Raw genomic sequence first — 21,986 nt, 5'->3', positions numbered from 1 at the left:
CAAATGAGATGAGATGTGAGTGCATATAACCTCAAGGCATTCATCAAAAAAAAAAAAAAACTCAAGGCTGGCGCGTTGGGGAAAATAAGAACATTTTCTTGGGCAATAAAATTTCATCTTCTCTTCCATCCCCAATCACCGTTTCCGGCCACTACCTTTGACCTCCACTACTTCTGGATTTTTTTTGTTTCTCTCTCCTCCTTCGTCCCACTCCCTCTCTATTTTTTTTTGACGCCAGAGCACAACCAGTGGTTTAAGGGAATTCTCCTCAAACCAATCGGTGTTCCGATGAGGGGGTCTCTTTCCTTCGCCAAACAGTTAGAGAGAGAAAGAAGATGAGGAGAAAGGCATGAAGAGAGAAAGAGGAAGAAGAAAGAGAGGAGAGAAATGGTGATATAAGTGGTGGTTGGAGGTGGCTGTGGTCGGAGGAGGTAAAGGTCGTCGACAATGGTAGTTTGTTAGCGACCCCTGCCGACGTGACATGAAATGGTGTTGGGGGCTTGAGAGAAAACAAAAAGTTTTGTTCAAAACTTTCCATCCAAAATTTTGTACTCTGGAAAATTTTTTTGTTTCCTCTACTCTCTCCGACAATTTTTTTCTTTTTTTGAATATTGACTACAATGGTCTTTACAAAGGCATTGTGATAAATCGATACGATGTGTTTAACACGATAACTGTTGAAATACTACTGGCATAAAATCCGACGAAATTATCTGGCATAAAGCATGACGAAATTAAATGGTCTAAAGGCCACAGAAACTACTTTATTTATACCTAAGTTTAATACGTTTGGATTTGCACTTCCAGTGAATCCAAACCCGAGACCCTTGCGTTGGGGACGAAAATGGTGAGTGCTAGGTTCAAATGTGAAGACCGGTCAAGGACCATTCTCTTATTTCCCTTTTATGCTTGTTGCGTCTCCCTTTAGAAACAAAATACACTCAAAGCCCAAATCTAGATCTGCCAGAAAACGATCTATAAAAATTTCAAAACAAAACCCTTTTTTTCTATTTCACTCTCTTCTCAGATCTTTCGATCTGAGGCTTCTCCTTAACCTACACCCATCTGTCTGCTTATCCTTCACACCACCTAGTTTTCCTTCACCGACTTCTTTTCCTGCTGCCTTTGCCGTTGTGATTGCTTAGGCGATGATAGGTTTCGTTTGATATACTAGTCTCTATCAGATCTAAGGTAAAATTTTCTCTCTCTAGATCTTTTCTGCGTTCAAATAATCTTTGAACTTTGATATTTCTAAATTGTTGATCTAGTCATTTTCCGAACATTAGGTTTTATCAAATCAAATGCTTAAGACCAAATCTTGATTGGTAATTCAATTCAATTCAATTGGATCTATGTGGTTTTGATTGTGATTTTGTTTGGTATGTGTATGTGTCTATGTGGTGGTAGGGAAGATAATTTTGTTCTTCCGTTACTGACAGTTGTGATTGAATATCATTCTTTTATGCAGTTTTCATTAGTTAGGATTTGATTTGCGAGATGTTGACGAAGTTCGAGACAAAGAGTAATCGGGTGAAAGGATTGAGTTTTCATAGCAAGAGGCCATGGATCCTAGCCAGTCTTCACAGTGGTGTGATCCAGCTATGGGATTACAGGATGGGGACTCTCATTGACAGATTTGACGAACATGATGGACCTGTTCGTGGTGTTCATTTTCATAAATCTCAGCCATTGTTTGTTTCTGGAGGTATTAATTTATATCCCTGTGTTGTAATGTGGTGCATTTTTTAAGCATTTGGGGTTCTCCATTGCTAGTATTCTCTGGGGTTTCTTCTTGTTATTGCTTATAGCATGCTAGTAATGTTATCTTAAGCGAATCCTGAAATGGGGTAGCAATGTTTAAAAAGGCGTATAAGAATATAAGATGTGCATCAATGTGTACGCCTCGAGGCAAAGTATAGGTGTAGCACATCGGAACTTATGTCTCGGTTTTGTTGTAACTTCCCCTGTTTTTCTTTAACTTCTAGAGGTTGTCAAAAGGGTAGGAGTGACCAAAAACATTCATATCCTTTAACATTACTATTAAAATATATGAAATTGAAGCTACGCCTCTCTACCGCTATTGTCAAAGAAAACCGCATTGTGGCCTAAAAAACGCTTTTTAAACATTGTGGGTTAGTTTCATACCACAGTTATGCATTATCACAATTAGTAAAACTTTATCTTCTAGATTGAGGGAAACAAAGTGAATTATCGCCTTCTATGTCAGGACCTTGTTTTGTTGCTTGTTGATTTAAATTCTTCGGGTTGAAAATTGATCTGATTTACGTTCTACTCAATTCATTGTTAATGGTAACCCAATTTGACTATTTCTTTAAGTTACACAGCAATCAATTACAGTGGATACTTGCCTTTCTGTTACGTGTAAGGTTTGTTTGTCGATTGATTTCTAAGACAGTACTTGATATGGAATTGAACACTGAGTTTTGCAGGAGATGATTACAAGATTAAAGTCTGGAACTACAAGATGCACCGGTGTCTGTTCACCCTTCTTGGGCATCTTGATTATATCCGTACTGTTCAGTTTCACAATGAGTATCCCTGGATTGTTAGTGCAAGTGATGATCAGACTATAAGAATATGGAACTGGCAGTCTCGTACCTGTGTTTCTGTTTTGACCGGGCATAATCATTATGTTATGTGTGCCACCTTCCACCCTAAGGAAGATCTTGTTGTTTCGGCTTCTTTGGATCAGACTGTTCGTGTCTGGGATATCGGTGCATTAAGGAAGAAGACAGTGTCCCCAGCAGATGACATCTTACGGTTGAGTCAGATGAATACTGATTTATTTGGTGGAGTTGATGCTGTTGTCAAGTATGTCTTGGAAGGTCATGATCGGGGTGTCAATTGGGCTTCATTCCATCCCAGCTTGCCTCTAATTGTTTCGGGAGCAGACGATCGTCAAGTGAAGCTATGGCGAATGAATGGTAGACCTATGAAAATATCTGATCATATTCCTCAGTTTTACCTGTATTTTTGGCTTTTCCATTCTCCATATAACAGTGTAACTTAGGACTTCATAGACTGATACAAACAACTTATGTCAACTAACTTTTCTTTTCAGATACAAAGGCTTGGGAAGTAGATACACTAAGAGGACACATGAATAACGTGTCGTGTGTTATGTTCCATGCCAGGCAAGACATTATTATCTCCAATTCAGAAGACAAGAGTATCCGTGTGTGGGATGTTACAAAGCGTACCGGGGTTCAGACTTTCCGCAGGGAACACGATCGGTTCTGGATACTTGCACTGCATCCCGAGATGAACCTCATGGCTGCAGGTCATGATAGTGGTATGATTGTGTTTAAGTTGGAAAGAGAGCGCCCTGCATTCTCTGTCAGTGGTGATTCTCTATACTATGTCAAAGACAGGTTTCTACGCTTTTACGAATTTTCAAGTCAGAAAGAGGTTCAAGTTATCCCAATCAGAAGGCCTGGGTCAACTACTTTGAATCAGGGACCAAGGACTATGTCTTATAGCCCTACTGAAAATGCTATCTTGATCTGTTCTGATGTCGATGGAGGATCTTATGAACTATATATAGTGCCCAAAGAAAACTCGGGCAGGGGTGATACGTTTCAAGAGGCAAAGAGGGGACTTGGAGGATCAGCGATCTTTGTAGCTCGAAATAGGTTCGCTGTTCTGGATAAGAGCAACAATCAAGTGTTGGTTAAGAATCTTAATAACGAAATTGTGAAGAAGAGTGGACTTCCCATAGCTACTGATGCTATATTCTATGCTGGGACTGGCAACTTGTTGTGCAGATCAGAGGATAAAGTGGTGATCTTTGATCTCCAACAGAGGCTTGTCCTCGGAGAACTTCAAACTCCATTTGTTAAATACGTCATCTGGTCAAATGACATGGAGTCTGTTGCATTATTAAGCAAGCACGCTATTATTATTGCCAGTAAGAAACTGGTGCATCGATGCACACTTCATGAGACAATCCGTGTAAAGAGTGGAGCCTGGGATGACAACGGAGTCTTCATATATACAACATTAAACCACATCAAGTATTGTCTTCCTAATGGGGATAGTGGTATCATTAGGACTCTTGATGTCCCAATATACATGACCAAGGTTAGTGGAAATATTATCTTTTGCTTAGACAGGGATGGGAAAACCCGTGCCATAGCTATTGATCCGACAGAGTATGTTTTCAAGCTCTCCCTTCTCAAGAAGAAATACGACCAGGTTATGAACATGATCAGGAGCTCACAGCTTTGTGGACAGGCCATGATTGCATATCTACAACAGAAAGGCTTTCCTGAGGTTGCTCTTCATTTTGTAAAAGATGAAAGGACCCGATTTAACTTGGCATTAGAGAGTGGTAATATCCAAATAGCTGTTGCTTCAGCAAAGGAGATCGATGAGAAAGATCACTGGTATAAATTGGGGGTAGAGGCTCTTCGTCAGGGAAATGCTGGAATTGTAGAATATGCATATCAGAGGACGAAAAACTTCGAGAGACTATCCTTCTTGTATCTCATAACAGGTAACATAGACAAGCTATCAAAAATGCTGAAAATTGCCGAAGTCAAGAATGATGTGATGGGTCAGTTCCATAATGCCCTGTACTTGGGAGACATCCGCGAGCGGGTCAAGATCTTGGAAAATGCAGGTCATTTGCCCCTTGCTTATGCTACAGCTTCTGTTCATGGGCTCCAGGATGTTGCTGAGAGGCTAGCAGAGGAGTTGGGAGATAATGTACCCTCTTTACCGGAAGGGAAAGTGCCTTCACTACTAATGCCTCCAAACCCCATTATGTGTGGTGGGGACTGGCCCTTGTTAAGGGTCACGAAAGGCATTTTCGAGGGAGGCCTTGACAACTTGGGCAGGGGAGTAGAAGAAGAAGAGGAAGAGGCTGCCGATGGTGACTGGGGTGAAGACTTGGATATCGATAACGTGGATCATATGCAAAATGGAAATGTTGAAGTAGTAGATGAAGATGGGGAAGTGAATGAAGGAAATGAAGAGGAAGGATGGGACCTAGAAGACCTAGATCTCCCGCCAGAACATGATACACCAAAGGCTTCAGTTAATGCCCGTTCTATATTCGTAACTCCGACTCCTGGCATGCCCGTAAGTCAGATATGGATCCAGAAATCATCTCTCGCTGGTGAACACGCAGCAGCTGGCAACTTCGACACAGCAATGCGCTTGCTGAGCCGCCAACTGGGTATAAAGAACTTCACTCCTTTAAAACCCATGTTCCTTGATCTACACACTGGAAGTCACACCTATCTACAGGCTTTCTCTTCGTCCCCAGTAATCACATTGGCAGTGGAAAAGGGGTGGAGTGAATCTGCTAGCCCTAATGTTAGAGGCCCACCAGCTCTCGTGTTCAAATTTTCGGAATTGGACAGCAGACTCAAGTCTGGCTACAAGGCCACCACAAATGGGAAATTTTCAGAAGCTCTTCGTATCTTCCTTAGTATCCTGCACACAATTCCTCTAATTGTAGTTGAATCAAGAAGGGAAGTCGATGAAGTCAAGGAATTGATCATTATAACAAAAGAATACGTACTTGGGTTACAAATGGAGCTTAAAAGGAGAGAGCTTAAAGACAATCCAGTACGCCAGCAGGAGTTAGCTGCCTATTTCACACACTGCAATCTCCAAATGCCTCACTTGAGACTTGCTTTGCTAAATGCCATGACCATTTGCTACAAAGCAAAGAACTTCAATACTGCAGCGAACTTTGCTAGAAGACTCTTGGAAACAAACCCAACCATTGAAAATCAATCAAAAACAGCACGGCAAGTTCTGCAGGCAGCTGAGAGAAACATGAAAGATGAAACCCAGCTGAACTACGACTTCAGGAATCCATTTGTGGTTTGTGGGGCAACTTACGTGCCAATATACCGTGGACAGAAGGATGTAACCTGCCCATACTGTTGTTCGAAGTTTGTACCAGCCCAAGAGGGACAGATTTGTACTGTTTGTGATTTAGCAGTGGTTGGATCAGATGCTTCGGGACTGCTTTGTTCTCCTTCCCAGATAAGATAGATAACCATTTTTATGCTCCCCATAATCGGTTCGCTTTACATACTTTCCATGGTATCGTTGGTCATTTTAATACTTCGAAGCAAAGATAAAGTAGGAATATTAAACATGAGTTTCAGTTTCAGTAAATTGTTTTGATTTTTCCCTTCTTTTTTTTTCTGTCCTTTCACTTTTTTGCTTTGTATTGTTTCTTAATTTCAGTTATCATGAATTTCAGCCAGTGTAATAAACAGAGAACTTCAGAATTTTGGCTTTTGGTTGGTTTCTCTCTTCTTCTTTTTTTCCCTTCTATATACTAAATATTTGTAGCTTTCTCACAATACAAAGATATTGCCCACTTTTGTTTCTCTTACGTTTATGTGTTAGAATGATCTTATATAGGTATTGAAAAAATGATGCAAGTTATAAAGGATCTTATTTAAGAGTTAATCCTTCATTTGACATCCATATGGGGACCAACCAAATCACTCTCCTTGTAGGCGTAACTAATCCGCGCTAAATTTCATTTCATATTCTATTTGACTCTTGTTATTGTTAATGGTTGTAATTTCTAATTGATAATTAGAAATTTTATCTGTTTTGCGAAGAAAGAAAGGAAGTGTAAAGAGAATTGCCCAAAAGGGAGAATTTGACAATCTTGAAACTCAATCACTCTACTTGTGTGGCAGTGTCGGTAACATGTATATCTATCCACTTGAGAAACTAGAGTTCGAATCTTATTATATCTGCAAAAGAAATAGAAATTCTAGACACGTTATTTGGATCTAAATGAAAATTTCCTTCTACATATTGCAGCTCCAAAACAACATCAACCTCACAACCTACTTTAGTGCCTTGGCCCTTGTGTATTGTTCAAGCATGACATTTTTGTAAGAAAAGCACTTGAATACATAAGAGTTGCCTCTACCACTCTTATGCTTGTATATATATATATATATATATATATATATATATGAAAGCACTTGATTCCATAAGAGTTTTTTTTTTTTTGGAAGTCGACTACGATCTACGTATGTCGTTACATTTGGCATTTGATACATCATAGATGTGATAAGCTCGACAACCGCCCACTCAAACACTAACATGACCGGGCCTATAGCCCAACTAGAACATGCCTGGGATTCGAACCTGGGACCTTCAGGGCTTTCTGGAGTTTATGTCAACACCTTGGAACCACTTGGGCTACCAACTGTTGACGATTCCATAAGAGTTGACTCTACCATTCTTATGCTTATATATATTCTAATTAAGTTAATCGAGATTTAGCAAGTAACTAATGACTATAATTACGCCGGTAGTATTATAATATCAACTTTCCAAACTTATTAGTATAATTTGTTAACTTATTAGCTTCTTTAAGTATTCCAAACTCTTCCTCCTCTTTCATTCATCCAATTCTTAACCCTTCGATCCAACCATATTACTAGTGAAGTTTTCACTTTCACTATGAGTACCATGAAATACTTCTCACTCTTCATCTCACCTTGTTTGTTTCTCCTTCATCTCTACATTTTCAAACACAACAACCCAAGCTTGCAACGAAATAGACAGAGCCGCTCTGTTTGATTTCAAGGCTAAGATGACTGACGATCCTTCTCAATTACTTGTAAATTGGAAGGACTCCACTGATTGCTGCACCCAAATACCCAATGGTTTAGTGTTAGTTGTGATCCCACCACTGGTCGTGTCATTACCCTCGTTCCTGGTATACCTATAGATTATGATTTTCCATCAACTATGTCTGGAACTATATCTCCGTCGCTTGCCAATCTTACGTCTCTTCAAGTGCTGCATCTCGGTGGCTTCTGGGACTTGCAAGGACCAATACCACCCGAACTTGGAAATCTATCAAACCTTACTGAACTCCATCTTAATAACAATCAGATCGCTGGTTCTATTCCTACAACTTTCAAACATCTTCGTAAACTAAGTAAGCTTCATCTCCAAAACAATCAGCTCTCCGGTGTAATTCATCCCGATATCTTGACATCTATGACATCCCTTACTGAGCTTTATCTGGGCGGAAATGGACTATCTGGTTCCTTTCCACCAAGTATTGTAAAACTAAAGTCGTTAAGCAAGCTTTTTCTTAATGGAAACCAATTCTTTGGAAACATTCCAAGCTCACTGGGTTCTCTCAAGAACCTAACGTCCTTAGATTTGAGTTGGAACCAGTTTAATGGATCCATTCCAAGTTCCTTTACAGGATTATCTAAATTAGGCTATCTCTCTATGGTCGGAAATCGTCTATCTGGTTCATTACCCAGCTCTATGTTCGAGTTTATGTCATCCCTTAATTGGCTGGATATGAGCCTAAATGAACTATCTGGTCCTATTCCGCCAAGCATAGGGGGACTAACATCTGTTATGTGGGTTACTTTCCGGGGAAATAAACTCTCTGGAAGAATCCCAAGCACCATTGGTTTGCTTAGGAGCCTTGAGTATCTATTCTTGGACCGTGGTAACCAACTAAACGGGTCCATTCCACGCTCCTTTGGAGGATTATCCAAGTTAAAGGGAGTCTATATGAACGACAACAGGCTATCGGGTAATATTCCTAGTTCAATTTCCGGCCTAGTTTCTCTCCAGCAGTGTTATTTATCACATAACAAGCTAACAGGTAGTTTACCAGCATCAATTGGAAAACTTCGGAACCTTCAATTTATTACTCTTCAGTTTAACAAACTAAACGGTAGTTTACCATCGTCACTTGGAGATCTTCAAAGCCTTAACAACTTGTATTTAGCAGACAACCGTTTTTCTGGTAAAATACCTTCAAGTTTGGGTAATCTTCAGTTGCTTCAACTTGTTGATATCTCAAGAAATAACCTATCTGGTACCATACCAGTTGAGCTAGGTAACGCCATAGAGTTGCTTTCGATATTTTTATTGAATAATAAGCTTACAGGTTCTATACCTTCAGAGGTACTCAACTTGCCAAAACTTCAAGACTTTAAAGTGTCAACGAACCGGTTGAGCGGGAAAATACCTCCTCACAATCTCGAAATTCCAGCCTCTTCATTCGAGGGCAATATAGGCCTATGCGACAATCCACTTCCTCCTTGTAAGACATCTCAAGTTCATAACTAAATGGTGTATCCACCATTATCTATTGACAAAGATAGTAAGGGAGGGATCCAAGGGCCCTTATAGTAGCAAGCAATAAATAAATAAATGAAGAGTAGATGTTAATCTTATTATACATATAGTTGATTTTTGTTTACCTAACTCTTTTTTGACTCATCTAAGTTATGATTTTACTTTTGTTGGGGTGTTTTTTTATTGACGCAAGTAATCTCAACTTACTTGAAATTGTTTTTTTGTTTGACTTCAAACTTTTACAACTGAGTATTAGAGTTAGGTCTACACGTGATTGTCGTTCAAATAATTTCACTTTCTCCATACCATCCAACAAAATGATAGTATATGTTAATGTGAGTATCCATATGGACCCTATTTCAAACCTTAGTTAGAACTTATTTCTTCCTCTAATGATGGGCTTTCAACTAAATCAAACCCTGGCTATCAACTATCCTTCGGCGTTCGTACAGAACGTTGTTTACTCCAAAATGGTCGCTGTCTTCTCCAAATCCTACTGCCTGTTATTTGCTGTTGAATTTCCTACTGCCTGTAATCTTCCAAAGGTTGAAATTTTAAGGAAGCTTTTCAATTTTATTTTTGTATTCATAAAATTGTTCCTTCCTTCTACACATTATAAGAAAAGAAAAATCATCACTTGAATCCATAAGAGTTGACTCTACCACTCTGATGGTTCTCAAACCGAAATCCAATGTCAATGGGGTTCTTATCCAATCCAATGCCACAATGAGAGATCTCAAACAACAAATTATGACAATCATATATTTATCCCACATGTGTCTACATATTTTATCTCAATTAATCCAGATTTAGCAAGTAATTAATGACACTATAATTACGCCGGTTGTATTATATTACCAACTCTCCGAACTTAATAGTATAATTTGTCAACTCATTAGCTTCTTTAAGTATTTCAAACTCTTCCTCCTCTTAATTGACCTTCTATAAGAATAAGCTCATTTTTTTCTCATCTTTCATTCATCCCATTCTCAAGTATTATTAGTGAAGTTCTCACTATGAGTAGTACCATGAGATTCTTCTCACTCTGCATCTTCCTTATTTCTTTCTCCTTGATCTCTACATTTTCAAACACAACAACTCAAGCTTGTAACGAAATAGACAGAGCCGCTCTGCTTGATTTTAAGGCTAAGATCACCTACAATTATTATCGATTGTTTGTAACTTGGACGGAGTCCACTGATTGTTGCACCCAATGGGCTAGTGTTAGTTGTGATCCCACCACTGGTCGTGTCGTTAGCCTCGTTCCTGGGATACCTAAAGATTATGATTTGCCATCAACTATGTCTGGAACTATATCTCCATCTCTTGCCAATCTTTCGTCTCTTCAAGTTCTGCATCTCGGTCGCCTCTCGGACTTGCAAGGACCTATACCACCCGAACTTGGAAAACTATCAAACCTTACTGAACTCCATCTCAATAACAATCAGTTCTCAGGTTCTATCCCAACAACTTTTCAAAATCTTCATCACCTTAATAAGCTTTATCTCCAAAACAATCAGCTTTCCGGTGTTATTCCACCTAACTTATTCACATCTATGACTTCCCTTACCGAGCTTCATTTGGGCGACAATAGGCTATCTGGTTCCTTTCCTTCGAGTATTGAGAAACTAACATTGTTAAACTATCTTCGTCTCAATGGAAACCAATTGTCTGGGAACATTCCAAGCTTTGTGGGTTCTTTAAAGGAACTAATACTCCTAGATCTGAGTTCCAACCAGTTTAACGGATCGATTCCGAGTTCCTTTAGAGGATTAGCCAAATTATACCACCTCTCTATGAATGGAAATCATCTATCCGGTTCAATGCCCACCTCCATGTTCGAGTCCATGTCATCCATTACTTGGCTCGATCTAAGCCAAAATGAACTAACTGGTCCTATTCCTCCAAGTATTGGGGGATTATCGTCGGTGTGGTGGCTTACTTTTCAAGGAAATAAACTCTCAGGAAGAATCCCAAGCACCATTGGTTCTCTCAAGAAGCTCAAGTTCCTATATTTGGATGGTGGTAACAAGCTAAATGGGTCTATTCCACGTTCCTTCGGAGGATTATCTAGTTTAGTCCGAGCCTATATGAATGACAATAGGCTATCCGGTAATATTCCTAGTTCAATTTCCGGATTAGTCTCTATTCAGTACATCTTCTTATCTAATAACAAGTTGACTGGTAGCTTACCGACATCAATTGGAAAGCTGAAAAATCTTATCCATTTAACTCTTCAGTTTAATAAACTACGCGGTAGTTTACCATCATCAATTGGAGACCTTGAGAGCCTAAACAATTTGTACTTAGGATACAATCATATTTCAGGTGAAATACCTTCAACTTTAGGCAATCTTCCGTGGCTTCATGTTCTTGATATCTCAAGAAATAATCTATCTGGTCCTATACCAGTTGAGCTAGGTAATGTTCCAGAGTTGTTTGAGATCTATTTACAGAATAATAAGCTTACAGGTTCTATACCTTCCAAGGTACTTAACTTGCCCAGACTTGAAGTTTTTAATGTGTCCACGAACCTATTGAGCGGCAAAATACCTCGTCACGATATTAAAATTCCTGCCTCTTCATTTGAGGGCAACCAAGGCCTATGCGACAATCCGCTTCCTCCTTGCAAGACGACTTGAGTTCATAATTAACTGTTATTCAACAATTATATGTCAGATAAAGGAGAAGATCGCAGTGGTTTTGCATCTTGTTTTTGTATTGTAATGAGAAATATATTAAGACAAAAGTACGCATCTCGCCTCTTTGTTTTTTTTGTTCTCTTGGAAATTAAATTGTTCTTTCTAATTATCTTGCTAGAACACAAAAGAGTACCCGAAGTTTGATTATAACCAACACTATAATGTCCAAGATATTTTTGAGTTGTATGCAGAAATTTAACGTGGAAACTAGATTAACACATGTAATAGGGTCAACAACAACCTGTATTCCAAATTTTACCCTGTAGACAAACATGTAAAAAAACACCCCACATGAGAAAACTTACGAGAAGAGTCTCATATAATAGAAAGTCTCATAACTAATAACGATATTTTTTTTTAGCATTGACTACAATGGTCATTACAAAGGCATTGATATATCGATACAATGTGATAAACACGATAACTACCGAAATACTACTGGCATAAAGTCCGACGAATGAAATAGCCTAAAGTCAACAGAAACTACTTTATTTATACCCAAGTTCAGTATTTCTAGATTTGCACTTCAATGGGATCGAAGTTAGAACCTCCGCATTGCAGAGTATATGTACTTACACTGGGCTACCAGTTGTTGGCAACTAATAACGATTGATATTGAAGACGCTGCCAGGGACTGTGTCACCTGCCATCCTATATGTAATAGTCGACCTGAGTCGGGTAGCGATTGCCTGTAGGCTGGCTCGGAGTCTGCAGGAGAGGAGGGTCAGGTGGTGGGCTCTCGAGCTCGGCACGTTTATCAAGCCCTGCCCGAGCCTGACGATATTCCTTTTCTCTTTCCTCAAGTTTCTCGCTTTCTCTTCCTCTCTCGATCTCTGGAGGAAGGCAATCATGACGACAAGATTGGCCGGCAATATCTGCTCGTCATTTACTCTTGTTGTTGTTGTTCTTCTAATGTTGGGTTTTCAACTAAACAAAACCCTAGCTATGAACTCTCCTTCGGCTTTTGTACAGAACGTTGTTTACTCCAACAAGATCGCCATCTTCTCCAAATCATACTGCCCGTAACTCTTTCTCTCTCTCTCTCTCTTTCTCATTTAATTTTCCATTGGAAATCTCCATAATTTCTCAACGGGTTTACTCAAATTATTGGAAGTTAGTTATGATTGTAGAATATTGGTAAGGTAACAAATATATTTTCAGTTCAAATCACACCCTAATTCCATTTTCTAAAGGTTGATATTTTACCAGTAAACATCGGATTACTAGTTTGAACTTAATGTGTAATTCAGCTCTAGCATTTTTTATGCCCTAGGGATAGATAGGTAAGCATCCGATGAATCAAAGTTTCGTCATTTTCTCCACACTCAGGTTCAGGTAGATTGGTTATCAATGAATCGATTGCCTAGTAACGTTTCATTACCACAAATGCCTCTAGCTTCTCAAACTCTCCCATTCCTGAAAGAAGCTCGAAGTTTCACCATCACTAGCTTGGTTAATAATAATCACTAACTTTGATGTGGCACTATGATGTGTAAAGCAGTTTAGTATGATGGAAGTCGTCGGTTCAAATTGATTAGAGTTTACTGGAGGCTAGTGAGTTTGTTGGCTATGGTTTGAGCCATTTTCAAATGAATGTGTATAATTAATAACTTAAGTGATCTTTGACTAAGTACATCATATGGGAAGTTTCTAGGGTATTTACCTTATTCATTCGGGGTATGAGTCATCCTACACATTCATTTGGACATAAGGCAGATAGTAGTCAAGACATTCAAGGAATTTACTCTCATTAAGTCGAAGTGCATGAATTAGTTTAGGAGTGCTTGTTTGTAGCAGAGGATATTTCCTTGTTTCACAGATTCTATATTGGTTTAGGGTTCGAAGCCTTATATTTCCGCTTCTTTTTGGTACTTCCGGAAAGATGCTTGGGGTTTCTATAGATTATAGTTGATGACAAGGTTGTTAGAAACAAAGGTACACCACAGAGGGAGGTTTTCGAATTTATCAATATTGTTGTACCTTAGGAGAGGAAATACACCAGGGTAGTTAAGTTGCTCCTAGAGACCTAACTGAATTGACCTTGTCAATGCCTCTTCCTTTGTCGAAGACATGAAAGACGGGAGGTATGAATTTATCTTCCAGGAAGGAAGTTCGAAGAATGCCCTTATTTCTCTGGTGGAATACTATTTTTTTTTGGCTGAGAACTTGTTAACTGATTTTATCTGCGCACCTTTGATAGCTTAATTTATGTTAGTTCGCGATAAAAATATAGTTTAATTTATGTTACTTTTCGTAAGTTCTTATAGAAAATATAGAATTAACCTTAATCTCTGATGCTAGGTACTCGACACGCGCAAAACGCATATTTAGCGAACTACACGAGAAACCTTTTGTCGTGGAGCTTGATCTTCGAGGTACCTCTTTCCTTCCATGGTAAATTATCCACTAAAGCTAATTCTGATTTTCTTTCCAAATAAAAAAATTTTGCTTCTGTTTTTTACGGGATTAATATTCTGTGTCGGTGTTTGAGACACAGATGATGGGTGGGAAATCCAAAACATTCTTCTTGATCTAGTTGGCCGTAGCACTGTACCACAAGTTTTTATTAACGGAAAGCATATTGGCGGCTCTGATGGTTAGTACTTTTATGTTTCCGTCAACCTTATTATCATCGGCAAATACTCTGTTTATTTAGCCCTTGTTTCTTCTTCACCCTCATGAATCATGAACTTTCTAATGTTCATTCTATTTTGAGTTTCACAGATACCAAAGCTGCACTTCTGAATGGCGAACTTCAAAAACTTCTTGACACAAGTGTGTGAAATTTTGGTTCGAACATCTCACAGAAGTTGTCAACAAAAATGCTGAAATTGTATGTGGAAGTCAAGATGTAATTTCATGTGGAACTCGGATGTAATTTTACAACTTGAGAGTGTAACAAATGTTCATCGATGGTTTAAATCAATAACAGACAATTACTATTAATGAAGTTATAGTTCACTTTCAGTCTCTTTAAACTACGGGCTCTATTAGTGAACTTGCTAAATGATGGTCTCTGCTCATCACTGCAAAGTGAAGCATAACTATAATAACTTCAACTCGAACATCCATTTCTGTGACACCTTATGAGGCCGAATGTTTGATACATGAAGATCTGGGGGTTGAAATCGAATATTGACAACCAAAAACCTTCTCAGAACAGAGAAGTGCCATCTGCAAACGGCACCGGCGATAAGAGATTTGGCCTCCTCTACGTTCTCTTTGGTAACCTTTGAAAATATCGAAATAGCGGCCAATCTGTTCTTCCTAATTATGAGAAGATTGTTATATTCAGTAAATTTTCATTAAAAACTACAAAACCTTCTCATTGTTTATACAATTCTCATTCTTTTACATGCAATCTGAAAACAATACAGAAGTGTTTATCTCACTTGATTCGACGAATTTAACTTACCAATAACTCATGGTTTAATGTTGCTAACGAAAAAAAAAAGGAAAACTGTTGGATGATCTACTAAATAGACGAAATTACAACATTGATCCTTAATCAAGAAGAAACTGCATATGTATCTGGTCTCCATTCGGATTTCTGTGCACTGAGTATCCCTTCTCGATCTTTAGAAAATGTTAAATGGATCTCCCAATGCAAAGACTTCAACATGTTCTCAATTTCTTCTAGCACGTTTGATTCGTCACGAACAATAAATTTACCACCCGGTCTAACTATCCTATCTACCTCAGCAATCACAGGCACAAGTTTGCATCTGAAATGTCCGAAAACCATACTTTAGGTATAACTTGCTGAAATAGAAAAGTGGAAATGATAAATAGTGTTGAAGTTAGAACTGTACCTTTTCTTCAACCTCGAGAAGAGATGATCAGCATGCAGGAGATCATAGGTTCGGGGATACGTGCTGAAGGATTCACACCAATCGTGGTACATTCCGAAAAGGCCTCGCTCGTAAATAATAGGAAGTGTATCAGGTGAGTCTACATTTACTATATTCATAACCCACACGTTAAGATCCTTCAGAGCTGCAGCAAACCTGTAAACAGAACATATATATATATCACGTCAGACTTTTTGTGCATATAATCGTCTTAGGTCATAAAGGTGAAGAAGAACGAAACAGATTGACTTACCCTCCATAAACGGCTCTCATGTCCATGATGTTTCTCACGTTCGACCAACTGATACCTAATCCTGTCATATAAGACTTGGTTACTACTCTCTTCCAGTGCTCATAATCTGCTGCAAAATCATCAGGAGCTGGTTTGCCATAGATTCCTTTCTGAGAACTGTTCAACCAATATGGAGGCTTATGAACTCGAAGAGGCCATTCTTCTGGCCAGCGGGAACCTCTTTCAACTTCATTGGTAGGGACTCGGTGGATACACGCCTGGAGAGGTACATACCTAAGAATATGTACACATATACGAGTAATTAACGACAGAGGAGAACAAATTATTTCTTCGAAAAGAAATGAGGAACTTGATAACGAAATGAACTTGAGTTTACCAAGCTGCATTTGCATCATCATCCTCTTTGCACATAGGAGGATTATTCTGCTTTCTTTGTTCATAGCATTCATTTGAGGTAGGTTTACGATAAATAGCAGCACCAATGCCGTTAAATTTGTCCTTCTTGATAGTGAAAAGTTCCCAACACATGGATTTCGTGAGCGAAGACATAGCTGAAAAAACAATCTTCTTTGTCTCAGCTCAACAAGATCCCCATATGAGTACAAGAGGAAATAAACCAGTTATCTTACCCTTCCAGATCTCCACATCTTCTTGCAACTTTTGGTAAACAGGAGTAGCTGACCAGACAAAATAACCTCCAGGTCGAAGAACCCGATTTAGCTCCAAAAGAAGACGACCACCTGCACCAAAGTTCCATGTATTCACAGCAATTAACGGGCTGAAATGGAAACTGAGTTCATAACAGAAGGTGAAGAAGATGATCAGACCTTCAGCATGCCAAGGTACTCTACAACGAGCACAGTGAACAATATCAAAGACTCTGCTTGGAAAGGGAAGGCGTTGAGAACCCATAACAGCAGATATTGCAGGAATTCCTCGTTCAAGAGCGAACTGAACTTGGGCTTCATGTTCATCCTTCGGAGCAAGCGACATCGCAAGGACATCCCTTTGGAAAAGATAACCACCAAAACTAGCAACTCCACACCCAACATCTAGAACAACACGAGTTCGCTTTCCCCACGCAATGTTTGGTACTGACTGCTCCCCGAAAATGGTTAATAAATCATAATCAAATTATATCCTCTTCATTCGACAATATAAATTTTCATCAACTGTCCTAAGGGGTCTTGGAACAATGTACACCTATCCTTCATTTCTTTGCAGATTTTGAATTCTCATTCTATTTTCAGTAGTGTATGTAGATTCTCAAAAAAAAAAAGCAGACCAAGGTAGTGCCTCTGTTTTCCCTATGTCGTTTTTTAAATCTAACTCAGAGTCAAATTTGTTTATTTTTGTTTAACTCGTGATGTGTAACTGGTCCGAATCAATAATAAGATGGTTCGGGCTAGGGATGGGATTTTCACCCGGAAATCCGGAACCCGCCCACGACCGTCCGAGTTCGAAGGGTTTGTGACCGTCCGATGCCCGAATCGGTCCGTAAGAGCTTAAGCGGACGGACGCGGGCATAGGTCCTTACCCGGTGATCCGACCGAGTCCGCCTACTTATATAGTCCGCCCGACCGAACCCCTCCATACCTGTCCCTTTATCCTACTCGTTATACTTGCCTGCCTATATGATTGATTTTAAGCCTTTAGATTTGTAGATTAGCTACAACCGTCAGATTCATGTGATCTACCGAGTCAGGCAAGTCAGATTCAGACTGAGACTAAAAAGAAAAATCCACTCTGAATTTCATTGAATAAAAGAGGAGATGATTCTGTTACCTTCTGGATGAAATCAATGTAGTGTAAAGCACCATGAATAAACTGGGTCCCACCACCAGGGAATGTCAGAAATTCACCACTCACCTTCACCCAATTCTGGTGCCCTTTCACCTCCGCCAGTTTTGTGTGAGGCACATTATGATACCATATCTATCATTCAAATCCATTTTATTAACCAAATTAAAATGATGTTTCAATAATCAAGTAAAAATGAACGGCTGAGATCAATTTAATTTTACCTTGTCTCTGCTTGTAGGCCACTCGATTGGTTTCTTATAACCCTGAGGAAGTGGAACCAAACAAGTAGGTGCATCTTCAGGGCAATGTCTCTCTCGATGTTCAAAATGCCCAGTGAACCGAATTTTTTTGATGGCTTTTTCGTTGTCTAAACACGGGATGTAATCCTGACCGGCCGTTACATTACACAATTCCCACGTGTATCCATACATACTCCCATCTTGACCGTCCGTTGATCCATCTTTCCTCCTCTCCTTTTGATTCTCTGACTGATCAGCTTGTGTTGACCATGCCCTATTTGACTCTTTTGATTCTTTTGGTATACCACCAGCATGGGATCCATCTGGGAACGAGTCACCCGAGTTTGACTCAGTGGGTTTCTCACTATTACTCTCTTGAGATAATTCTTGATTCTCAGTTGTTTCTGAGTTTTTTTCTTCTGTTTTTTGTTGTTGAGATTGTTCTTGATCATCATTGCTATTCTGGGTATTTTGAGATTCTTCCTCCTGATGTTGTTCTTGTTGTTGTTGTTGTTGTGAATCTGGATTACTTTCTTGTTGAGTTTCATGTTCTTGAGAAGATTCTTGATTACTTGTAACTTCTTGAATCTCTGGTTGTGAATTTTGTTGTTCTTGATCACTTGAAGTAACAGAACTTGTACTCTCTTCTTCTACTTTAGTATTCTGATCTTGATTATTTACTTCTTCTGATTCTGATGATTGGGTATTTTCTTCAACCTTCTCATTCAAATTCTGTTGTTGTTGATTGTTATCCTGAGTTTCTGGATCTTGTTGGGTTTCACTTGGATCTTCCCTATTTTCCTTTTCTGGATCTTGTTGTTGTTGGGTAATTTGATTTAGGTTTTCATTGCTTTGAATCACCTCTGGATCTTGTTGGATCTGTTGTTCATGATTGTTACTGGTAATTTCTTCATCTTTTGTTTCTTGGGTAGCTGTTAATTGATCATCATTAGTAGTATCAGTGTTGGATTGGGTAGAAATCTCCAATTTCTGATTCTCATTATCATTATTATTATCTGTACTCATTTCCTCTTTATGCTGATGCTCTTGCTTTTGTTCTTCTTCTTCTTCATTAGATGATGCAGATCCCTCTTTCTCTTGTTCATCACTGACAACATTACTATTATCATTATTATTATTATTATCAATCTCTGATTCATGATTAGTAGTACTATCATCAGGTTTGGATTCATCTTGAGAAGATTTGAATTCATCATGGGTATTGTCCTGATTGAGTTGTTCACTATCAGATTTAGTATTATCAGATTGATTATTATCAGAATCATCTTTAAGGGCATCATCAGGGAGATCACCAGGAGTATCATCAAAAGATGGATTATCTTTATTCTTGGAAGAAGAAGAAGAAGAAGAAGTAGTAAAGTGATGAGAATTAGTAGTATGTGAAGATGTACGGATAGATTGAGAAGGAACAAAAGAAGAAGAAGTAAACATCCAAACACCAAGAACACATAAAGCTATAAAAACAAGCATAGTAATGGTGGATGTATAAGATGATGATGATTGTGAGTTTCTCTTACTTGAACGTGGCTTCCCTGAAGCCATTTTTTCTTCTTTGTTTTGGTGAGAGAGAGAGGTGGGAGATTTCACATCAAGTTTGTTTGTGGAAGAAGAGAAGAGAAGAGAAAAGAGAGAGAGAGATGAAAAAATGGGGAGTGTTTTAAGGTGTAGAGATCCCAAGGAGTCGGGAAAGAGTTTGCACCGACAAACAGCAAACAAGTTAAAAGGAGAGAGGGAGAAACATTAGGGGGATGGGTTGGGAGGGAGATCCCTCTTGTAATTTGGGTATGAAGAAGAAGAAGAATCGGACAAATTGGTCTTCAAGTCCACCCACTTGGTTGAAGATCCCCTACTTGTTACCCACAATCAATCCCTTAGATTTCCAATCACTGTAGGCGCTTTCAAAAATTGCTCTTGGCTCCCCATCTAGGAGATTGACTGAAGTCAATGTCCTTTGACCCATGACTAGGAGGGCTTTTTCGGATTGACCCGTCCCATAGTCAAAACAAGGTCTCGGACTGGTCAGTCTGAAGGTGCATACCATTTTGAGTGGTTCTGTTCGTAAGCCTTGATGATTCATAATTCTTCCAACGACAATGTCTTGCCCACTTCGATGCCAAAACCAATCAAATTGTCGCAACGATCTAGTGTTTTTGTAAAGGAGCTTGAAACATATCAACCCACTTCTTCATTTCTTGATCAAAAAGTATACTCAACCCGCTTTTTAAGATTTCCATTTGAACTGTCTGTAAGAGAAATAATGGTTTCTATCTCCTCTCGCATGTTCAGTCACGTGAAATAATGGTTTCTATCTCCTCTCGCATGTTCAGTCACGTGGGAGAAATCCTTGCTTCTCTCACAGACGGTTCAAGTGGGAGCCTAAAGAAGCAGATCATGTAGACTTGTTTCTTGATTTGAGTCTTTAAACACAATTTGAAATTGAAGGATGAGAACTCAATAACCAAACTAGTATATTTAAATGAAGGGATAGGAATTGTTAATGGAATATGTGAGTTTCATGATAAGCATAATGTGCGCAGAATCCCTTAGATAGGGGTTGGGGGGGTAACCTTTCTTTGATTGTTTGAAGATGAATAGTAAGTAGTCATGAATTTTTTTTCTCTCAAACTTGGAAACTTCAAGTTCAGGAGTTAAAATTAGACATTTAACAATGGATGTTCTTTCTCAATAAAGTTTGATGTTTACCCAAGACTTAAGAAGAGATTTTAGAGAAAGAAAGAGAAGACACGAAAAAGAATAAGAAATTAAGGCAGTTGGTTTGGGATTACGGGGGCAGGAACGTGGGCGCCTTCTCCAATTCCATATGGGGTGCCAATAGAGGTCGGGCGCGAACAACAATTTCGGAGGGCATCTTTAGCCGGACCCAAATTTTATCTCATCTATATAATAAAGGATGAGGGTCTCGTTTTTAGTGTACAACCTCCTCTTCAATGGTTGAGATTATATCTCCCAACATATGTTGAATAGGAGACTACATCTCTCGTATTTATACCTCCCAAACTTATGTTCAATGTCTAAGATTACACCTCCCAAACTTATCTCCAAATGTTAATATTATAGAAATGTTCATGCCCACCGAACACAGATTACACCCTCGTGTAATTAATCTTGTCAGAATATTCGACATCCGATCTGTATCCGTATTCGAATTTTAAAAAAATATCTGAAATTTCGAATATCGAATCGGATATTACTTATCGGATATCAAATACGGATACACCGATATCAGATCCGATAAATATCTGTTTCCGATAAGTAATGTAAAAAAATAATAAAAACAAAATTTCATTAATAATAATATATAAAATGTACGGTTAAAATTTATTATTTAGACTTAATGGTTAAAAATTTAAATCTAAAATATAAAATTTTGTTTTTGTATCGGCTATCAGATATTATTCGTTAATATTATCATATTCGGATATTGATATATGGGTTATTTCCCTAATGGCCCCCTACTTTGTGACCAGCTTCCCGCCTGGCCCCCTACTTTACGAGAAATACCCATATGGCCCCCTATTACCGTTAACTTTAACTTTCCGTCACTCTCTCTCCTCCATCTATTTTTCTCTCTCTGCCATGTCACGCCACCTCATCTGTTAGGCCACCTCATCACCTTCTCCGGCAGAGGTCGCCGGCCGGCCAAATTTCCGGCCGGCGACCTTCAAACTAAAAAAAAAAATTTTTTTTTTTTTTTATCTCTCTCCTCTCTCTCTCTCTCTCTCTCTAAGAACTCCGGCAAAGGAACCCTTCGCCGGAGTTCGTCTGTTCTCACGAACATATCTGGTCTGTTCGTGAGAACAGACGAACTCCGGCGAAGGGTTCCTTCGCCGGAGTTCTTAGAGAGAGAGAGAGAGATAAAAAAAAATTTTTTTTTTTTTTTTTTTTAGTTTGAAGGTCGCCAGCCGGAAATTTGGCCGGCCGGCGACCTCTGCCGGAGAAGGTGATGAGGTGGCCTAACAGATGAGGTGGC

General features: G+C 39.0%; 4 protein-coding genes across 4 annotated transcripts; 3 read left to right on the top strand and 1 right to left on the bottom strand.

Annotated features, from left to right (window-relative positions):
* The first annotated feature begins 664 nt into the window (after window positions 1–664).
* On the top strand, window positions 665–6,293 carry LOC147533555 (coatomer subunit alpha-1). The gene is made up of 4 exons (XM_086647140.1): window positions 665–1,191; window positions 1,469–1,705; window positions 2,451–2,945; window positions 3,083–6,293. Exons 2-4 carry the CDS (start codon window positions 1,498–1,500, stop codon window positions 6,028–6,030), a joined length of 3,651 nt encoding a protein of 1,216 aa, XP_086503266.1. The 5' UTR covers window positions 665–1,191; window positions 1,469–1,497; the 3' UTR covers window positions 6,031–6,293.
* Window positions 6,294–10,068: 3,775 nt separating this feature from the next.
* LOC147533554 (uncharacterized) lies at window positions 10,069–11,937 on the top strand. Its single transcript, XM_086647139.1, has one exon. The coding sequence runs from the start codon at window positions 10,143–10,145 to the stop codon at window positions 11,766–11,768; it is 1,626 nt and encodes a 541-aa protein (XP_086503265.1). The 5' UTR covers window positions 10,069–10,142; the 3' UTR covers window positions 11,769–11,937.
* A 488-nt stretch (window positions 11,938–12,425) lies between these two features.
* On the top strand, window positions 12,426–14,806 carry LOC147533553 (monothiol glutaredoxin-S6-like). The gene is made up of 4 exons (XM_086647138.1): window positions 12,426–12,850; window positions 14,130–14,203; window positions 14,326–14,424; window positions 14,553–14,806. The coding sequence occupies exons 1-4, from the start codon at window positions 12,678–12,680 to the stop codon at window positions 14,609–14,611; spliced, it is 405 nt and encodes a 134-aa protein (XP_086503264.1). The 5' UTR covers window positions 12,426–12,677; the 3' UTR covers window positions 14,612–14,806.
* Window positions 14,807–15,116: 310 nt separating this feature from the next.
* Window positions 15,117–19,889, bottom strand: LOC147533552 (S-adenosyl-L-methionine-dependent methyltransferases superfamily protein). The gene is made up of 8 exons (XM_086647137.1): window positions 17,957–19,889; window positions 17,718–17,867; window positions 16,760–17,030; window positions 16,562–16,672; window positions 16,309–16,483; window positions 15,933–16,205; window positions 15,641–15,835; window positions 15,117–15,553 (listed from the first exon to the last, which is right to left on the bottom strand). Exons 1-8 carry the CDS (start codon window positions 19,535–19,537, stop codon window positions 15,337–15,339), a joined length of 2,973 nt encoding a protein of 990 aa, XP_086503263.1. The 5' UTR covers window positions 19,538–19,889; the 3' UTR covers window positions 15,117–15,336.
* Between the last annotated feature and the right edge of the window lie 2,097 nt (window positions 19,890–21,986).

This window comes from Eschscholzia californica, unplaced genomic scaffold (assembly GCF_041429995.1).
Source record: "Eschscholzia californica isolate CP2 unplaced genomic scaffold, dmEscCali1.0.p SCAF_6, whole genome shotgun sequence".
NCBI classification, from domain to species: domain Eukaryota; kingdom Viridiplantae; phylum Streptophyta; class Magnoliopsida; order Ranunculales; family Papaveraceae; genus Eschscholzia; species Eschscholzia californica.
This window is presented reverse-complemented; position numbering and strand designations above follow the sequence as displayed.